The 16,259-nt window shown below is 35.6% G+C and overlaps 2 protein-coding genes across 3 annotated transcripts in view; one reads left to right on the top strand and one right to left on the bottom strand.

The window, feature by feature from the left end:
• Positions 1-16,259, bottom strand: part of Gfm1 (G elongation factor mitochondrial 1) — a 46,767-nt gene that overhangs the window by 7,640 nt on the left and 22,868 nt on the right. For both annotated transcript variants that reach the window (XM_004834517.4, XM_087186435.1), the window contains exons 12-14: positions 12,113-12,250; positions 11,204-11,286; positions 1,179-1,341 (exon numbers count right to left, since the gene is read on the bottom strand). In XM_004834517.4, the coding sequence (XP_004834574.1) occupies positions 1,179-1,341; positions 11,204-11,286; positions 12,113-12,250 (384 nt within the window). The remainder of the gene's footprint in view (positions 1-1,178; positions 1,342-11,203; positions 11,287-12,112; positions 12,251-16,259) is intronic.
• Lxn (latexin) lies at positions 4,580-11,177 on the top strand. The gene is made up of 6 exons (XM_004834516.3): positions 4,580-4,919; positions 6,063-6,125; positions 7,319-7,496; positions 7,792-7,928; positions 10,517-10,579; positions 10,842-11,177. Exons 1-6 carry the CDS (start codon positions 4,791-4,793, stop codon positions 10,938-10,940), a joined length of 669 nt encoding a protein of 222 aa, XP_004834573.1. The 5' UTR covers positions 4,580-4,790; the 3' UTR covers positions 10,941-11,177.

Here is a 16,259-nt window from a genome sequence, read left to right as displayed (position 1 = left end):
TATTATTTAAATTGCACTGCTGTGGCATCTACATGAGTAATCCCCTGGAAAAGTACATTATTTAAAGGTGTAACCTGGCTGGGAAGCGATGCTGAGTGCTAATGATCATTTTCTCATAAAATTAACTCTCATAATCCATTACAAATACACCATGATCTTAATTTTACAATTAAGATACAGGAAAGGCAAAAGTACAGAACTCCCTAAAGGAAAACCTCCATCAAAATTGGTGGTTTGACTTTTAAGACACGTCCCCACCCCCGACAATGCTTAATCAGTAAGAATCAAAAACTGCTCATTAGCTGTGATTAAAATATACAGTAAATCTTTAAAACTTAAAAACAAATTACAGTAAAAAAAATTGTCATTAATTCCCCTCAGAGTCTACCCCCTTGCTTCAAAAACACTTATGCTATCATTCTTGCCATATTCTGAAGCAGTTCTAGAAGTCTTCTTTCATGAGTATATGTAGTTGTGCTGTTGTGTCTGCCTTGATTTATGACATCAATTTAGAATGTCCACCTTTTATGGCCATTTTGACTTTGGGGAAGAGTCAGAAGTAGCACAGTGCCAAAGGTAGATGACAAAACACTGCAATGTTTTTACTAGCCTGTCTTTCCAATGGACAGCACTCAGCTGCAACATTCATAGTATTTTTAATTACACATCATTATGAAGACACAAACAAAACAAGACTTCCAGAAGTGCTCCAGCAACTGGCAAGAACAATGAGATAAGTTGTTTGAAGCAAGGGGGCGTATTTTCAGTGGCATTAATGCCAATGTGTCTTTTGCTATAATACACTTTAAAAATTTATACATTCACTGATTATTTCAATCGCATTTCGTAAGGTATACAACAGCCTTAAAGCAAATGTTGTGCAAGCAAACAACCCCTTATATGTGTCTTTTTTTAACCTCAATTTTGTGAAGGGTGCAGATCAAGTATGTTACAGTCAGTTTACAAATAAAAGAACTGGCTCTGAACACTGACCAAAGAGAACATTTAACCAGCAGCAAAGATGACAGCACACTCAGGAGCTGGGGACCTTAATGAATTATTCCATGACAACAGTACACACAAAACTTTCATAAATTCCCAAGAACTACTACTTGTGATTCACTACCAAATAAATTTTTTAATAAATAAAAGTGCATCAAAGTTTTGTTAAAATTTACCTTTTCTACAGCAGATATAAACTGTTTTGGAATATTTGTCCCGAATGTGTCATCTGTAAACTCCAACTTAGTGTAGTTCTCTGGGTCCAGAGGCTCCAGGATACCTGTCACTTTTCCAAACTGGCCTGCACCACCTGATTGTTTTTTATGTGTAAAGTCAAACCTAAAAGTGATTTAGGAGGAAGGAAACCAACATGGCATTATGGAATTAGCAAAAATAAAATAACTCCTACTAATTTAAATGAAAAACCATTTTATCACTTTTACCTTTTCTTTTGTGTATGATGGCCCTACTACAAAATTTTATTGTAGAAGTTAATTTAAAGATCCCTCTCCTTTCTGTTCTGACTTGATGAGGATGGGGTACACTACCAAAGCAATCTATGGTTTTTAATTCTGCTAATTCTGAATTTCCAAATTAAAAAGTAAAGGTAATCAAAAAGTTCAGTCTAAGGCTCCTGATCTAATGATCTACATTTCAAAGAATTTACATAGTTCTTTTGGACTGCCTCCCTTCCTGAGAACAGTGTTCTCACCTAAAGTCTTTGGAAGACAGGACAGGTACTTGAAAATAGGAGCTCCTGTGGCTGTAATTTATTCAGATAGTTCCCTTTTCCCTTCCCTCCTTCCATTTCATTTCCTTTCCCATTTGAAAAAGATCTCCCTATTTTCTTTATCTTTTATTTTGTTGCCTACTTACATTTGGGTTTCTCAGGTAACAGAAACCATGCAACATTTAATTGTGTGTCTGATTTATTTCACTTAACATTATGGTCTCAAGATGCAAACATTTACCTATTAATGCCTCAAGCTTATCCTTCTTTATTGAAGAGTAGTACTCTATTGTGTATAAATGCTGTACCTCATTTTCTTTATCCATTCATCTCTTGATGGGCATATAGACTGTTTCGAATATTTAGCTACTATGAATGGTGCTACTGTGAACATGGGTATGCATGTATCACTGTAATATGATGATTTTAACTCTTTTAGGAAGATACTTAGAAAGGGAATAGCTGATTCAAAGTGAATTTTTAGTTTTAGTTTTTTGAGGAAATCTCCATACTGATTTCCATAGTGGCTATACTAGTTTATAAGGAATATAAACTAATTTAACCTACAAATGATGATTTACTTCAAAAGTAAATTAGAAAGCACTGCAGGAAGACAGATTCTGCAGTAGTTTGGATAAAAAGGGGAAATAACTAAGACTACTTGGCAGGTAGCTATATAAAACTGCTGAAGGCAAAAGAACCACTATACTATACAGTCAGACCACTGGCATGAGAAAGGGAATTTAGTTTTGGCAAAACATCAATAATCACATTAAAATTAATGTTAAGATTATGTTGGTTTTGTTGTTTATCTTTAATTTGTATATTTTTTTTGAATTTATAGTCACACCAAAATTGTAAGCCACATGCACTTTTAGTTTTACATTCATACAATTTCATAAATTTACAGTATAACTTATCTGATCCCAGAGATCCACAATAATTTTGTTACTTCAAAGATAATCTACACATTAATTCAAGTTTGAGGACAATGGACTGATGACTATTCATTTATGAGACTATAATGGGTAACTAAGATTTTAAGGACCCAAACATGACATTCTCTTAATGCAATTTATTTATTTAACATCTAAATAGGCCCTAAAGTTCCTTTCTAATGTAATAATTATATTTTTAAGAGAGCCCAAGTTGGTACAGGTACTTTTAAATGCCTGCTATGCCATAATCTGTGTTATCAGCTTTGATCCACAGAGATTGACTGTATTCATAAGGCTTCAAAATAGTGACTTTAGAAACCATGAGTACTTACTACTCTAATTGGTAGTAACATAAGAAATGCAACTAGCAATTTGTAAAATTTAAAATTTCATAACCAACAGGGTGCCTTTTGAGTATGTACTAAGCCACTTTCTCCTAGACACTATCCAAGAAGCACTTATTTAAAAAATTCACATTCACACACACACACACACACACACACACACACACACACAATCTAAGAGCTTGACAGACAAATGACTATGCAAAACTAAATAAATAAAAAGAAAGAAAGAAAAGAAAAGAAAAGAGAAAAGAAAAAGAACAAGCACCTTCAGTTTCTTAGAAAAAAGCTTAAGAAGAAAAGCAACCTTGTTGGCCATGGTGGCGCATGCCAGTAATCCCAGCACTTGGGAAGCTGAGGCACGAGGATCACAGTGAGCTGGAGGCCAGCCCATGCTATAGAGTGAAGTGAGTTCAAGGTCAGAGTAACTGAATAGCGAGACCCTGTCTCAAAATAATAAAAAACTTTTAAAACGCAGACTTTTCATTCTCTAGATACTTGTTGTTGGCTAATATAACTAGAAAGGATGAAAACCGTTTTACTGCTTTAAAAAAATCTACATCAAAGAAAATCTTCACTTATGAATTTTAAATATATGAAGATAGCAACACCTTGCAATACAGATACATTTTTGTTCACTTTATCTTTTACAGTATTACCACAACATAAACAGGTAAGTCTACTCAAAGATCCTTCAAAACTCCATGTTTTAAAAAAGAGAATGGAATTTCTTATTTCTAAGCCAACCAGCCAAAGGGAGGTTCTGGCCACAGTTTTGATGAAAAGGAACTTCCTTTGATGAAAAGCTTCCTGATCTACAGCAAACCCAAAGAATAGCCTAAGTTGAAATTCCTTTAAAGGTGATAAAACAAAGTAATGAAGAAAATAAGAATGAAAATATACTGTCTGCCAAGCTTGCTCCTGCTTAAGTAGCTTTAAAACCTTGCTTTTGTTAGAAGCTACTTCATGTAATATACTCTGAATACAGTATTTAAGTGTTTTAATATTGAAAGCAAAATATTCAGTGATTCAAGTTAGAAGGACAGTGTTACATCAAAAACCTCATCTTTCTAAGATCAGTAAGGGCAGAAGGTGTACAGCAGAATTTAAAAAATTTCTCACCCAAATTACATAGTCCTCTAACGTAATACTGTACTGTATTTTACAGCCTCACACCTGGATTTGGGCAGAACCGATGCAACCCCACAAAAAGCTGAGGATGAGCAACCCTGTTCCTGGACTATAGCACTGGAAAGGGGAAAGGAAGGAATCACACTATCTGGCACACCTCTGCACCCTGCCCTGTGTGAGGACCTGTGCGGTGTCCAAGTTGTGCTCCAATCTGTAAGTGAAGAAGCCGGAGGGTCTCAAGGAGAGGAAACTGAAGGCCTTAAGAGACGCTATAAGAGCAAAGGCCCTAAAGCCCGGCCCTGCACTTCCGTAGAGGTTAGTACTATAACAGAATTCCCGCCAATGTAGCCCACACCTGCACTCCCTGGCGAATGACAATTGGCCGGCTTCTCGTCCAGTAGGAGCAGGGAAGGCTTGGTGAGCGAGCGGGGCGGGGCTAGAGAGGCAGGAGGTCCCCCGGATCTAAGACACAGGGAACCAGGGCACACAGATCTGTTTCCTGAGGAAGGAGGAAGAGGGAGAGAAGGAGCCAGTGCACACCCAGCCAGAGGCAGGCGTGCCGCCTTTCCTCACAGGCTACCCGGCAGCAAGCAGATCGCGCGCCTGGACCTTCCCGTTAAGTCGGAGCAGCCCGGGCTCACCCAGATGGAAATCTCGCCGAACCACTACGCAGCCTCCAGGGCAGCCTCAGTGGCGGAGAGTTGCATCAATTACCAGCAAGGGACCCCCCACAAAGTGTTTCTGGTGCAGGCTGTACAGCAGGCCCGCAAGGAGGTGAGTCCCGCTCAGTGCCTTGCCCCGCCCAGTTTCTGAGCCCCCCCCCCCCCCCGGGGACAGTCTGCAGATAGCTGAACTGTTTGCTGTTTGTGTTTTGTTTTGTTTTGTTTCTTACCGTAAGACACAAATATCAGCTTTTATGCGCACTGTTACAAGGAAAAAGGAAAATAAGTAAGATGGGAATTTCCCCAAATGAGACCTATAGGATTCATTTAAAAGAATCTTAGAACTGCTACTAGGTTTCTGGACCAGTCTTGGAATAAGTACTCCAATCTTGATCAACAAAAGCTCCCATCCTCCAAACGACTCAACATTGCCTACATTTTAAGACCAATCCTTATAATTTGACCAAAATGAAGGTGGGAAATAAACAGCAAGATAAACTGACGACCAAAATCAGAGAATAAAAGCATCCTGGACTGATGCCTCACTTTAACCATCCAAAGGCCACAGTCACCGTCACTGTGACTACAGAGAGTGCCTAAATTATGTATGTGCTCCTCTGGCTAAAGGGTTGATTAAGTGTTTATGGCCTTAGCATATTAACTGTATGGATCTGAGGCTGTCACTTCATTAGGTTAAAAACTTTCAATTTGCCTCTTGATTTTTAAAGTGAAATATCTAAATGTTTCTTACTGTTATAAAATTTATTAAAGGATCACTTGCAGGTCCACTAATACAAAAGTAAAAACAGTATTTCAATGTATTAGGTTGACAGCCATTTTGCAGTCATCTGTCTCAAAATGGAATTCACACTCACTTAACACTATTGGAGGGTACACTGGCTTTATGAAAGAATCTTCTCAAAGGTATATCTGTCATTTTTTAGAATTAACAGATGTTGCAAATTTTCTCATGTAAAGAATTAAAGATTACAGATCCAAAGATAAAGTCTGATGATTAAAACTGAGCTAAGCTCATTTTATTTTTATGCTTCTCTCCTTAATAAACTTGCTAGAGAACCTGCTAACTTAAGTACTACATACCTGGCGACATCCATTTTTCAAGATGTAAGGGTTTAATCATTTCCTCCACCAGCCAGTCCTCCCAACTAAAAAAGAATGGATTCTCCTAACAATGCAAATATTTGACTTGCTATTATAATATTATTTTCTCTCTGCCACACTTTCTTAATTTTAGGATATTCCAGAAAGAGGACACAAGTATCACCTTAAATTTTCTATAGAAGAAATTATCCAAAAAGTAAGTAAAATGTCCTTTTCAGTAAACAAAATTTGATTCTAAATATTCCAGATCATCTTTGCTAGGATTTTACCTAAGGCTATTATTATTTTTAAGGTTGCTGTAACTCTAAAAAATGAAAAAATGCTAACCATATAGGCAAAGCTTAAAATGGCTCATATTTTACTATCTTTATGTATTCTGAGATACATCCTGAGTTACTTCCATTGTAATATTTAGAAAATAGACTATACTACAGTTCAATAAGTTACATTAAGTTGCATACACATAGGGCAGTCTGAATTAATGCTTTGTATGACTGAATTAAGTAACTGATTTTCCAGTCTTGACCACTCACTTATGCCTATCTTTCCAGTTCTGTTTTTGATTGGGTATTTAAGGAAAGTGTTTTTAGATATTCATAAGCAATAGAATGGTCAATTGATACCATGTTAAGTATCTTTCAGTAGTGGGACAAGGAAATTAAAAATATATATATATTTTATCTGTCAAATTATTAATTAAACAAATTTAAAAGGAAACAACTACAAATGGCAACATAACTATCTTGAAACTTTAAAAAGCTTGCCCTTTTGTTGAGTATCATTCAGAAGAGATAAAGGCTAATATAAGGAAATTCATTAAAAGGCATTTGAGCTGCTAAATAGTTATCTTTACAAAGCATAACCATATGCTACAATCTTTTAACTTTATATACAGATTGTTCTCTCTCTGCATTTGAAAAAAATGTGTTATTTCAGGAGCAAGAAGTAGGAATTATACAAAAACGTAAAAAAGTAATCACAGCATTTGTCTCACTGCATACTAAGACTCTGGATTCATTCCCCAGTCCAGGGAGGGGAAAAAAAGGCAACCAGTCTTGGGCTGGTATATAAAGTCAGACCAAAATCTAGCCTTGTAAATGGAATACTCTATTAATATTGAAATATATTCAAAGTTCAAAGTTTTAGGATTAGAATTTACAAGATTATGAGAGTAAGTTATAAGGTAAGATACTTATTTTAGACAGTTGCATGATATGTTTAGAAAATTGATGGGTCAGGCCCAATTAGATACTTCTCAAAACAGTTACTCTGAAGTCCAGTCTGAAACATTATTAACCATTAGTGCCCTAAATCCTAGCTCAAAGAATAATAATTAGTAATGGATGGTTACCTATAAGTAAGGATCTTTTGTAAAAATGTTTCAAACAGCAAGTTACAGTGAACTGCACAGCTGAAGTACTTTATCCTCCAGTGGGACAAGGTACTGCACCAGAAGTCAACTTCACATTTGAAGGAGACATTGGGAAGAACCCAGATGAAGAAGATAACACGTTTTATCAAAGACTTAAGTCCATGAAGGAACCACTAGAAGCACAAAATATTCCAGGTATATACATATGGAATGGAAAACTATTTTTTCAACTGTAAGATTGATCTTATTCATGCTCAAAATTGTTAAAAGTTAACTATGCTGTATATATCCTCGCTTTGGCAAAAATACTCATTTCCAAACTAATCCAACAAAAAAAGAGGCCTTGATACTTTATAGATCCATGGCTTAATTACATTGTTTCTGCATACATTTCAAGAAAACTAAGGCATGACTTAGAATTTAGATTTTTTTAACAGGTTAATACTGGATATACAGCATGATTACATTTAATACATGTTTCCCCCACCAGACAGTTTTGGAAATGTACCTCCACAAATGAAGCCAGTTCGACACTTAGCCTGGGTTGCTTGTGGTTATATAATATGGCAGAATTCTACTGAAAACACATGGTATAAAATGATAAAAATTCAGACTGTCAAACAAGTGGTAAGTAATCTCTACAACGTACACTGTTAGGGTTAATGTTAATTAAGTACTATAATTCATAGTTGGATATAGTGTACCTACAGTCATTTTGCATTTACAATACAGTAGTGAACTTGGTATTATGAAGCAGTTAGTCCCAATCAAGACTAGAGAAGATGAAGACTTGTAGGAAAAGACTAAAGTAACAGCAACTTGTCCAAGTCACTTAATTTGGCTAAAAGATGAAAGCTACAGGCCTCCTTTGCCTCAAATTTGTCTTCCTAGTAATTATGCTGGGTTAGTTCATATACTGACCAGACAGCATAACAATACCAAGGCAAACCCAAAGATTTCAGCGAAACTTTTCTAGGAATAAGTAGTATCTAGATTGCACTTTCACAGGACAATATGGTAATGATGGTTTTTAAGCCTTTCATGTTAGGCAAGTGAGATTAAATTAACTAAAATGATTCACTCAAGCCCTCTTCTATAGCAAAAGGTTCAGTGACTATTAGCAGAGGTAAGACAGAATCCCAGGTATATACTCTATACCCATAATGAGTTTCTTGGTCTCTAATGTGCTAGAAAAAGGTCCTCAGAGCTCTTTTTACAGCCGTCACTAGCAAAGCTGCACTTTCAAGAAAGTCTTAAGTTAATGATTTGTAGTTTTTGTGCTCAGGTAAATATAAATTATTTTCTTTAGCAACCTAAATTTTGCATTCAAATTACTCTTGTCATACAATACTGAAGCTACCTCTGCTTTTATTCTCTACTCACAGTAGTTCCACAGCTACTTAAGAGATATGGCAGGTATTTTCCTGCTAGGGATTAGCACTAGTGTTGCCCTCTTTGTGAAGTTTGCTGTATTGTCTCTCAAACAGTTCTACTACTCTTTCTTTAGATTGCTGTATATAATTTTCTTTTATAACCCATTTAGCCATAATTTACAATTTTGTATCTTACGTTGCTAGCCTTATTTCCTTAAGTCTGATATAATGACTAGAAGTGCATCTTTGTAGATCTTAAAGACACAAGAATAAACTCTTTGATTTTAGCGTTATTAAAAGCCTAAAAAGTCCACTGCCTGCCTTGCAAACGCAAGGACCCGAGTTCGATCGCTGGTACCACAAAAAAAAAGAGCTTAAAAAGAAAAAGTGCAAAGAAGCCACAAAAAACAGTTTTAGCTCGACAGGAGAAAAGGACTTTTCCTTCTCCCTTGTACCTAGAGCACCTTTTTGCCAAAGGCTTTTGTAACCATTTATTAGACACCTACTTGCGCTGGAGGGGAGGATAGCCAATTACATTAGAGTGTGATACCAAAAACCTAACCTAAATATTACAACATTTTCAGAAACAGAGTGAGCTTTTTTCCTAACGTATTTCATAGACAGCAATCTTGCTTATAACATTCCCTTTGGGTACTGAAGCCTCAGTAACTGAGGCTAGGTGGAGAGGCCATAAAATCATAATCATGATTTTTCAATGTAACCTTTCACCAAATTGTGATTTTTTTAAAAGTATTAATGAAAGTCTCAATAAAAGGGTATAATTACTTCACTTTATATGCATCGTATCTCTTTACCTATTAAAATCTAAATGTAAGAACCCTTACAGATGTATATATTATCTTTAAGGGACATTCTTTGTTGATATATTTAGAGAAAAGATTACCTCAAGATACTACAGAGAAAAGTATGCTCTTGTCTGACCCTGCAGCCACATTTATAATAACTATAAATAAAAGGAGCCCAGGAGTTTAAGCTGCTTGGAAATCTAGGGTTTGTCTCAATATACCAATTATATATCATAAGGACCCTTTTGAAGAACAGCAGGTCTCTAAAGATGATGGCTTTAGGCTATGAAGGTACAGTCTTCCAGTGTAGCTGGTGGTGTATTTTTAGTCCAAAAATAATAAACAGTGCAAAACAAAGCTTTAAAAAAATCAGACTACATTCATTATATTTTATTGAAAGAGAATTTCTAGTATTAAGTTGGTTTCTTTTAATGTAAGCACACACTGCTAGTTTCTTTATTGGTTTTTTTTGGCAGTAGTAGGGATTGAACTCAAGTCTTTGAGTACACTCAGCAAGCACTCCACCACTGAGGTTCATTCCTAATCCTTTTTTATTTTTTGAGACAGAATCTTGCTAAACTGCTCAGCCTGACCTCAAACTTGCAATCCTCCCACCTCAGTCTCCCAAGTAGCTGGGATTATAGGAATGTGCAACCATGCCCAGCCATATAGTTTATTAAGTAAAGAATAATTTTTCTCAAAAGGAAATATTAATGATTCTTAAATAACAAGCTACATACAGTAAAGCTCTTAAGTAGCTACCACACCTTGAACAGTAAACAGATGAAACAGTTATTACAATAACAAATATAAAATCATGATTTTAAAATATAGTTTGAAAGAATGCTTATTTAATGTGAGAGAATACCAGTAGTTTTTCTGGCAAGCTAAAGTGAGGTAGAATATGACACTGAATTTTTATTTTTACCTAAGTGAAAATATTATCATTATCTATTAAAGCTAATTTTAAAAATAAAAATGTAATTTTTTTGCCAATGATATTGTTTTAAACATCAGGTTTTATTTTTTGTCATAGCAAAGAAATGATGACTTTATTGAATTAGACTATACCATTCTACTCCATGACATTGCATCGCAGGTAAAGTATAATTTACCTTTAATTGATGCCACTTTAAGAACAGAATCCTTTTAAAGCCCCTGTGTGCTTTATTAATTTTGACGTAAGTCAAAATTCACATAAATTTAGATAGACACCAGGTCGAAGTATATTATACTCATAGCAGTTTAACTTACTATGTGCTATTCTTTAAGCAGACTTTTGTTTTCCATAAAATATAAACTGAATTCTTTTGTTTTCCGAATTTTATCATGGCATTAATTTGTTTTTGTTTTACTTGCAGGAGATTATTCCTTGGCAAATGCAAGTTCTTTGGCATCCACAGTATGGTACAAAAGTAAAACATAGTAACCGTCTCCCAAAGGAAGTAACGCTGGAATAAACAAAGATCCTGCATGGAGCTGACACCTAGACAAGCCTCTGGATGATTCGTACGCATCTTCATTGGTGTCTAATCTAAGGGGCCAAACAAATCCCCAAGTGTCACTTTGTACAATGTCTTATGTACTTTACAGAACTACATGTATTCCATAATAAAAGATGTCCCTACATAAAAATGTCTTTATAATAGTAATAATGCCATGTATATCCTATAATAAAGTTTTCATTTCAGTCTCATAAAGTCTAATTGTGTTGCATACTTACGGGACAGGAGCAGTTATGGTCTCTCTAAAGGCAACTTTTGGCTTTCCTGTGATACAAGGACAGCCATATTCTCTTTCCATTCTCTAAAAAGAATGAGAGATAATTCTGAGGTATACTTTATTTAATTTACTTGTTTATGTAAAAAAAATAAACTTAAAGAAAAAATCCTAAGTATCTTACATACCTTAGCATTAATTTTAATAACCAAACACCAAATCTCAAATAATTTTAGTATTTTATAAGGATTAGATGTTTGATATTTTAACATACAAAATGCCTTTACAGTATTTTAGATACGTGAAATCCAATTTAGATTGTATAATTTATACTTATCACTAAATAATCTATCCACTAACTTTACCATTATTCACTATTATATTCACTGGAATAATACATAAATCAGTAGTCAGATTTTCTATCTCGGCTTCAAAGATAATGGTCATGCCACAATTACCAGTCATATCTTTTGTTTTCATGTATACACACACACATGCATATACATACATATGACCTTTCCTAAGAACATCCTTTTTTTTAACTATGTTACAATGATCTTCCAAATACTGACGAGAAGAAATTATCTAAAGAGTCAGTATGACTGCAGATTGTCACTCTAGGGCTGGAACTGGGATTTACTTGACCCAGTTAACCAGGACCTGGGAATGGATGGATGGATGGTCATGTTGCAAATCCCCTGATAGCTGATTCTAGGAGTCCACAATGTTTAACAAATAAAAAAACTAATTGGTAACACACAGTGGAAGAAGCAACATACTATATCTGAACAAACCACAGTAAAGCCTGAAGAACTATTACTAATTTACAGTTATTACACTAAGCATTATTAACTTTTACTCCTAACAGAGCACATAGTAATAAATTTAATTCAACTTCTTTGTTATCCATTACCTGAGCATAGATTTCTAGGTGTAGTTCTCCCATTCCAGATACAACTGTCTCTTTGCTCTCAGCATCAAAGTGGACTTTAAATGTGGGATCTTCTCTTGTAAACCTACCAATACCTTTTGAAAATTTGTCCAGATCATTCTTTTAAGAGAAGAAAAGTCATACATTTTGCTAAGCATGGTAAGCAGTGGTATTTCTGAAGGAAATCAAATACATTAGCAATTAAGAATTAAGATGATCCATACTGAGTTCTACTTCACATTTTTTTAAAAAAATAAGTTTGGATACCACACAGCCAAAAGAGCAGGGAATAGCTATATGAATAAACTTTCTCTCCATACCAACACAGAAAACAAGAGTCCAAGACTTAATTCTATGAACTTTCCTCTTGCACTGACAAAAAATGTCTATTTGTAGAAAAGTGCCTATTAAGTGGAAAGGGGAATCTGTTTTGCTTTCTTTGAAATCCTATAATAAACATAATCAAAAGGATTAGCATGTTTACCAAGACTTCTTTGTAGATTCAAGAGCACTGACTATCCTGTTAAGTCCAACGGTAAGGAAAATTACCACACGGAGACTTCTCCTTTTCAAATGAATACAGTGTGATCACCTTTATTCCCTTTTGATATAATTCCACATGGTAAGCAAAAGAAGGGCCCTCCACAGATGCCCTAAGGCCCCCTAACCTGTGAATATCTTACTTTACATGGTAAAGAGGATACTGCACATATGATCAAGGTTACGGATGTTAAGACAGGGAGAGTATCATAAATTATCTGGCTGGGTCCTGTGTTGCCATGTGTGCCTTTAAAAATAGAAGGGGAAGGAAAAGAGTAGATGGGAAAGACACAATGTTGGAAAAAGAAAAGAAATGTAAAGCGTGGGCTCAATCCACTGTTGCTGGGATTAAAAAATGAGAGGAAGAGGGCCTGAGCCAAAGGGGTGGCAGCTTCTAAAAATTAGGAATGGCCCTTAGATGACCATCAGAGAGAAAATGGGGATCCCAATCCTATACTCACAAGGAACTAATTCTGCCAACAACCTGAATAAGCAAAGAAAGAAATTCTCCCCTAGAACTTCCAGAAAAGAACATAAAGCTGCTTGATTAATTTAGCTCACTGAGAACCATGTCCCTGACCTACAGAACTGTAAAATAACACATTTGTGTTGTTTTAGGCCACTAAGTTTGTGATAATTTCTTTTTTTTTTTTCTAAGTTCTTTTATTGGTACATTTTAGGTATGCAATTCGTTTACATTTATCATTGGGTGCTTGTACCTGTACATGATGCATCTTGGTTCTTATTTTTTCCCCCATTACCTGTGTGCCCTTCACCCCCTCCACCCTTCCCTATCTACACAGACATCATTTCCATTTTTTTTTCTTTTCTCATAGTTTTTCCTTTCCCTCCTTTCCTTTCCCCTTCCCCTCCCTTCACCCCTTCATCTTTGGACCTTTTTTCCTATTTCAAATTATCCATTATTCATTTTAATCATTTTAACCCTTGTTTACACTATCAATTTCTCACACTAGTGAAACTATTTGGTATTTACACATGTGTGTCCTGTTCATTTCACTTAAGAGTATGGGCTCTATATGCATCCATTTAGCTATAAATGACTCTAGTTTTTCATTCTTTATGGCTGAGTAGTACTCCATTTTATAAAAAAACCACATCTTCTTTATCCAGTTTCCAACTGATGGGCACTTGGGCTGCTTCCAAGCTTTAGCTATTACAAACTGTGCTGCTATGAACATGGGTGCACATATATCGCTGTGGTATGATTCTTTTAATTCTCTTGGGAAGATACTCAGCAGGGGATAGCTGGGTCAAATGGGACCTCTAGTCCTAGTTCTCTGAGGTATCTCCATACTGATTTCCATAGTGGTTGCACCAGTCTGCACTCCCACCAGCAATGGAGAAGGGTTCCTTTCTCCCCACACCCCCGCCAGCATTTGTTATTGGTTGATTTCTTGATAGCAGCCATTCTTTGTGGGGTGCAGGAATGCAAGGTTGGTTCAACATTTTGTAAATCAATGAATGTAATACACTATATAAACAGAGTCAAGGACAAAAACCATATGATCATCTCAATAGATATAGAAAAGGCATTTGACAAAATCCAACACCCATTCATGATAAAAACTCTACAGAAAATTGGAACAGAAGGACTTTATCTCAACCTGATTAAGGCTACCTATGAAAAACCAACAGCTAACATCATACTAAATGGTCAAAAACTGAAAACTTTCATGTTAAAATCAGGAACACAACAAGGATGCCCACTATCACCACTCCTGTTCAATATAATTCTAGAAACATTAGCCACAGCAATTAGAAAAGAGAAAGAAAGAAAAGGAATAAAGATAGGAAAGGAATGAGTTAAACTGTCATTATTTGCTGACGATATGATACTTTACATAGAAGACCCAAAAAACTCCGCCAAAAGACTTCTAGCCTTAATTGACAGATTCAGTAGAGTAGCTGGATACAAGGTCAACACTCAAAAAACAATAGCCTTCTTGTACAAAAATAACAGACTCACTGAGAGAGAAATGAGGGAAACAATTCCTTTTACAATAGCATCCAAAAAAATGAAGTATCTAGGAATCAATCTAACAAAGGAATCAGAAGACCTCTACACTGAAAACTACAGCACTCTGAAAAAGGAGACTGAGGATGATATAAAATGGAAAGACATCCCTTGTTCCTGGGTAGGAAGAACCAATATAGTGAAAATGGCCATACTTCCAAAACTACCATATAGATTCAACGCAATACCAATTGAAATTCCAATAATATACTTCACAGAACTAGAGAAAACAATCCAAAAATTCATTTGGAACCAGAAGAAACCTAGAATAGCAAAAGCAATTCTAAGCAAGAGACATGGCTGGGGTTATCACTATTCCCAACTTGAAACTATACTACAAAGCTACTGTGATAAAAACAGCATGGTACTGGCAAAAGAACAGATCTGAGGATCAGTGAACTAGATTAGAAGATACAGAAACAACTCTAGACATACTCAGCCACCTCATATTTGACAAAGGTGCCAACCACCATCATTGGAGGAAAGAGCCTATTTAATAAATGGTGTTGGAAAAACTGGATTTCAACCTGCCAAAGATTAAAAGTAGACCCATACCTATTCATCATGCACTAAACTAAGATCAAGATGGATCAAAGATCTAAATATTAAAACAGAAACACTAAACTTGCTGGAAGATAAGTTAGGTAGAACTCTGGAAGACATTGCCATAGGAAAAGACTTCATGAACAAAACCTCAGTAGCACGGGAACTAGCAGAAAGAATCAACAACTGGGATCTCATCTTATTAAAAAGCTTCTCCACTGCAAAAGAAACCACCAACAGAGCTAACAGACAACCTACAATGTGGGAAAAAATTTTTAGAAGCTGTACCTCAGACAAAGGACTATTATCTAGAATATACAAAGAATTGAAAAAAATCAGATCCCCCAAATTCAAAGACCCAATTCAAAAATGTTATAATTTCTTATAGCAGCAATAGCAAACTAACATGTCCTGTGTCATTAGTATTACCAGTCATCATTTACACATGCTTAAAGCTACAGTAATGTATTTTGCACATGTTATCTCAAACCTAATCACAATGCTGCAAGACAGAATTATCCATCTTTTACAGATGTGGAAACAATGTATGGAAAGGTTAAGTGACTTGCTCAAGAGCACACAGCTAGTGTATGGCAAAGGTGGAAATTTTCTCTCCATTGGACAGACACTCTCAACTTAGCAAAAGCATCATCCTTGACTCCACTATCGAGACTCAGCTTTATACACATACTTCATTATTTGATTTAATTTATTCCAGCAAGCAGATACTTTTAAACCTATTTTTAAATTCATTAAGTTTGTTGGTACATTTTAGGTATACATTATGATCACATTCATCATTGGGATTTTGTACCTGTACATGATATACTTTGGTTCTTGTTTTTTCCCATTCCCCTTCCCTCCTTTCCATCCTTCCCCCCTCCACCCCTCCCCATTTACAAAAGCTTTCTGTTTTTTCCTTCTTTTCTCATTTTTTTCTTTCCTTTCTTTTCTTTCCCCCACTTCTCCTCTGTAGTTCCCCTTCCCCTTTGAACCTTTTCTTCCTATTTC

Source organism: Heterocephalus glaber, unplaced genomic scaffold, assembly GCF_053883595.1.
Source record: "Heterocephalus glaber isolate CG9 unplaced genomic scaffold, H.glaber_assembly_v1.0 deba00001504, whole genome shotgun sequence".
NCBI lineage: Eukaryota > Metazoa > Chordata > Mammalia > Rodentia > Bathyergidae > Heterocephalus > Heterocephalus glaber.
The sequence above is the reverse complement of the archived record's forward strand: the minus strand, read 5'-3'. Positions and strand labels throughout refer to the sequence as shown.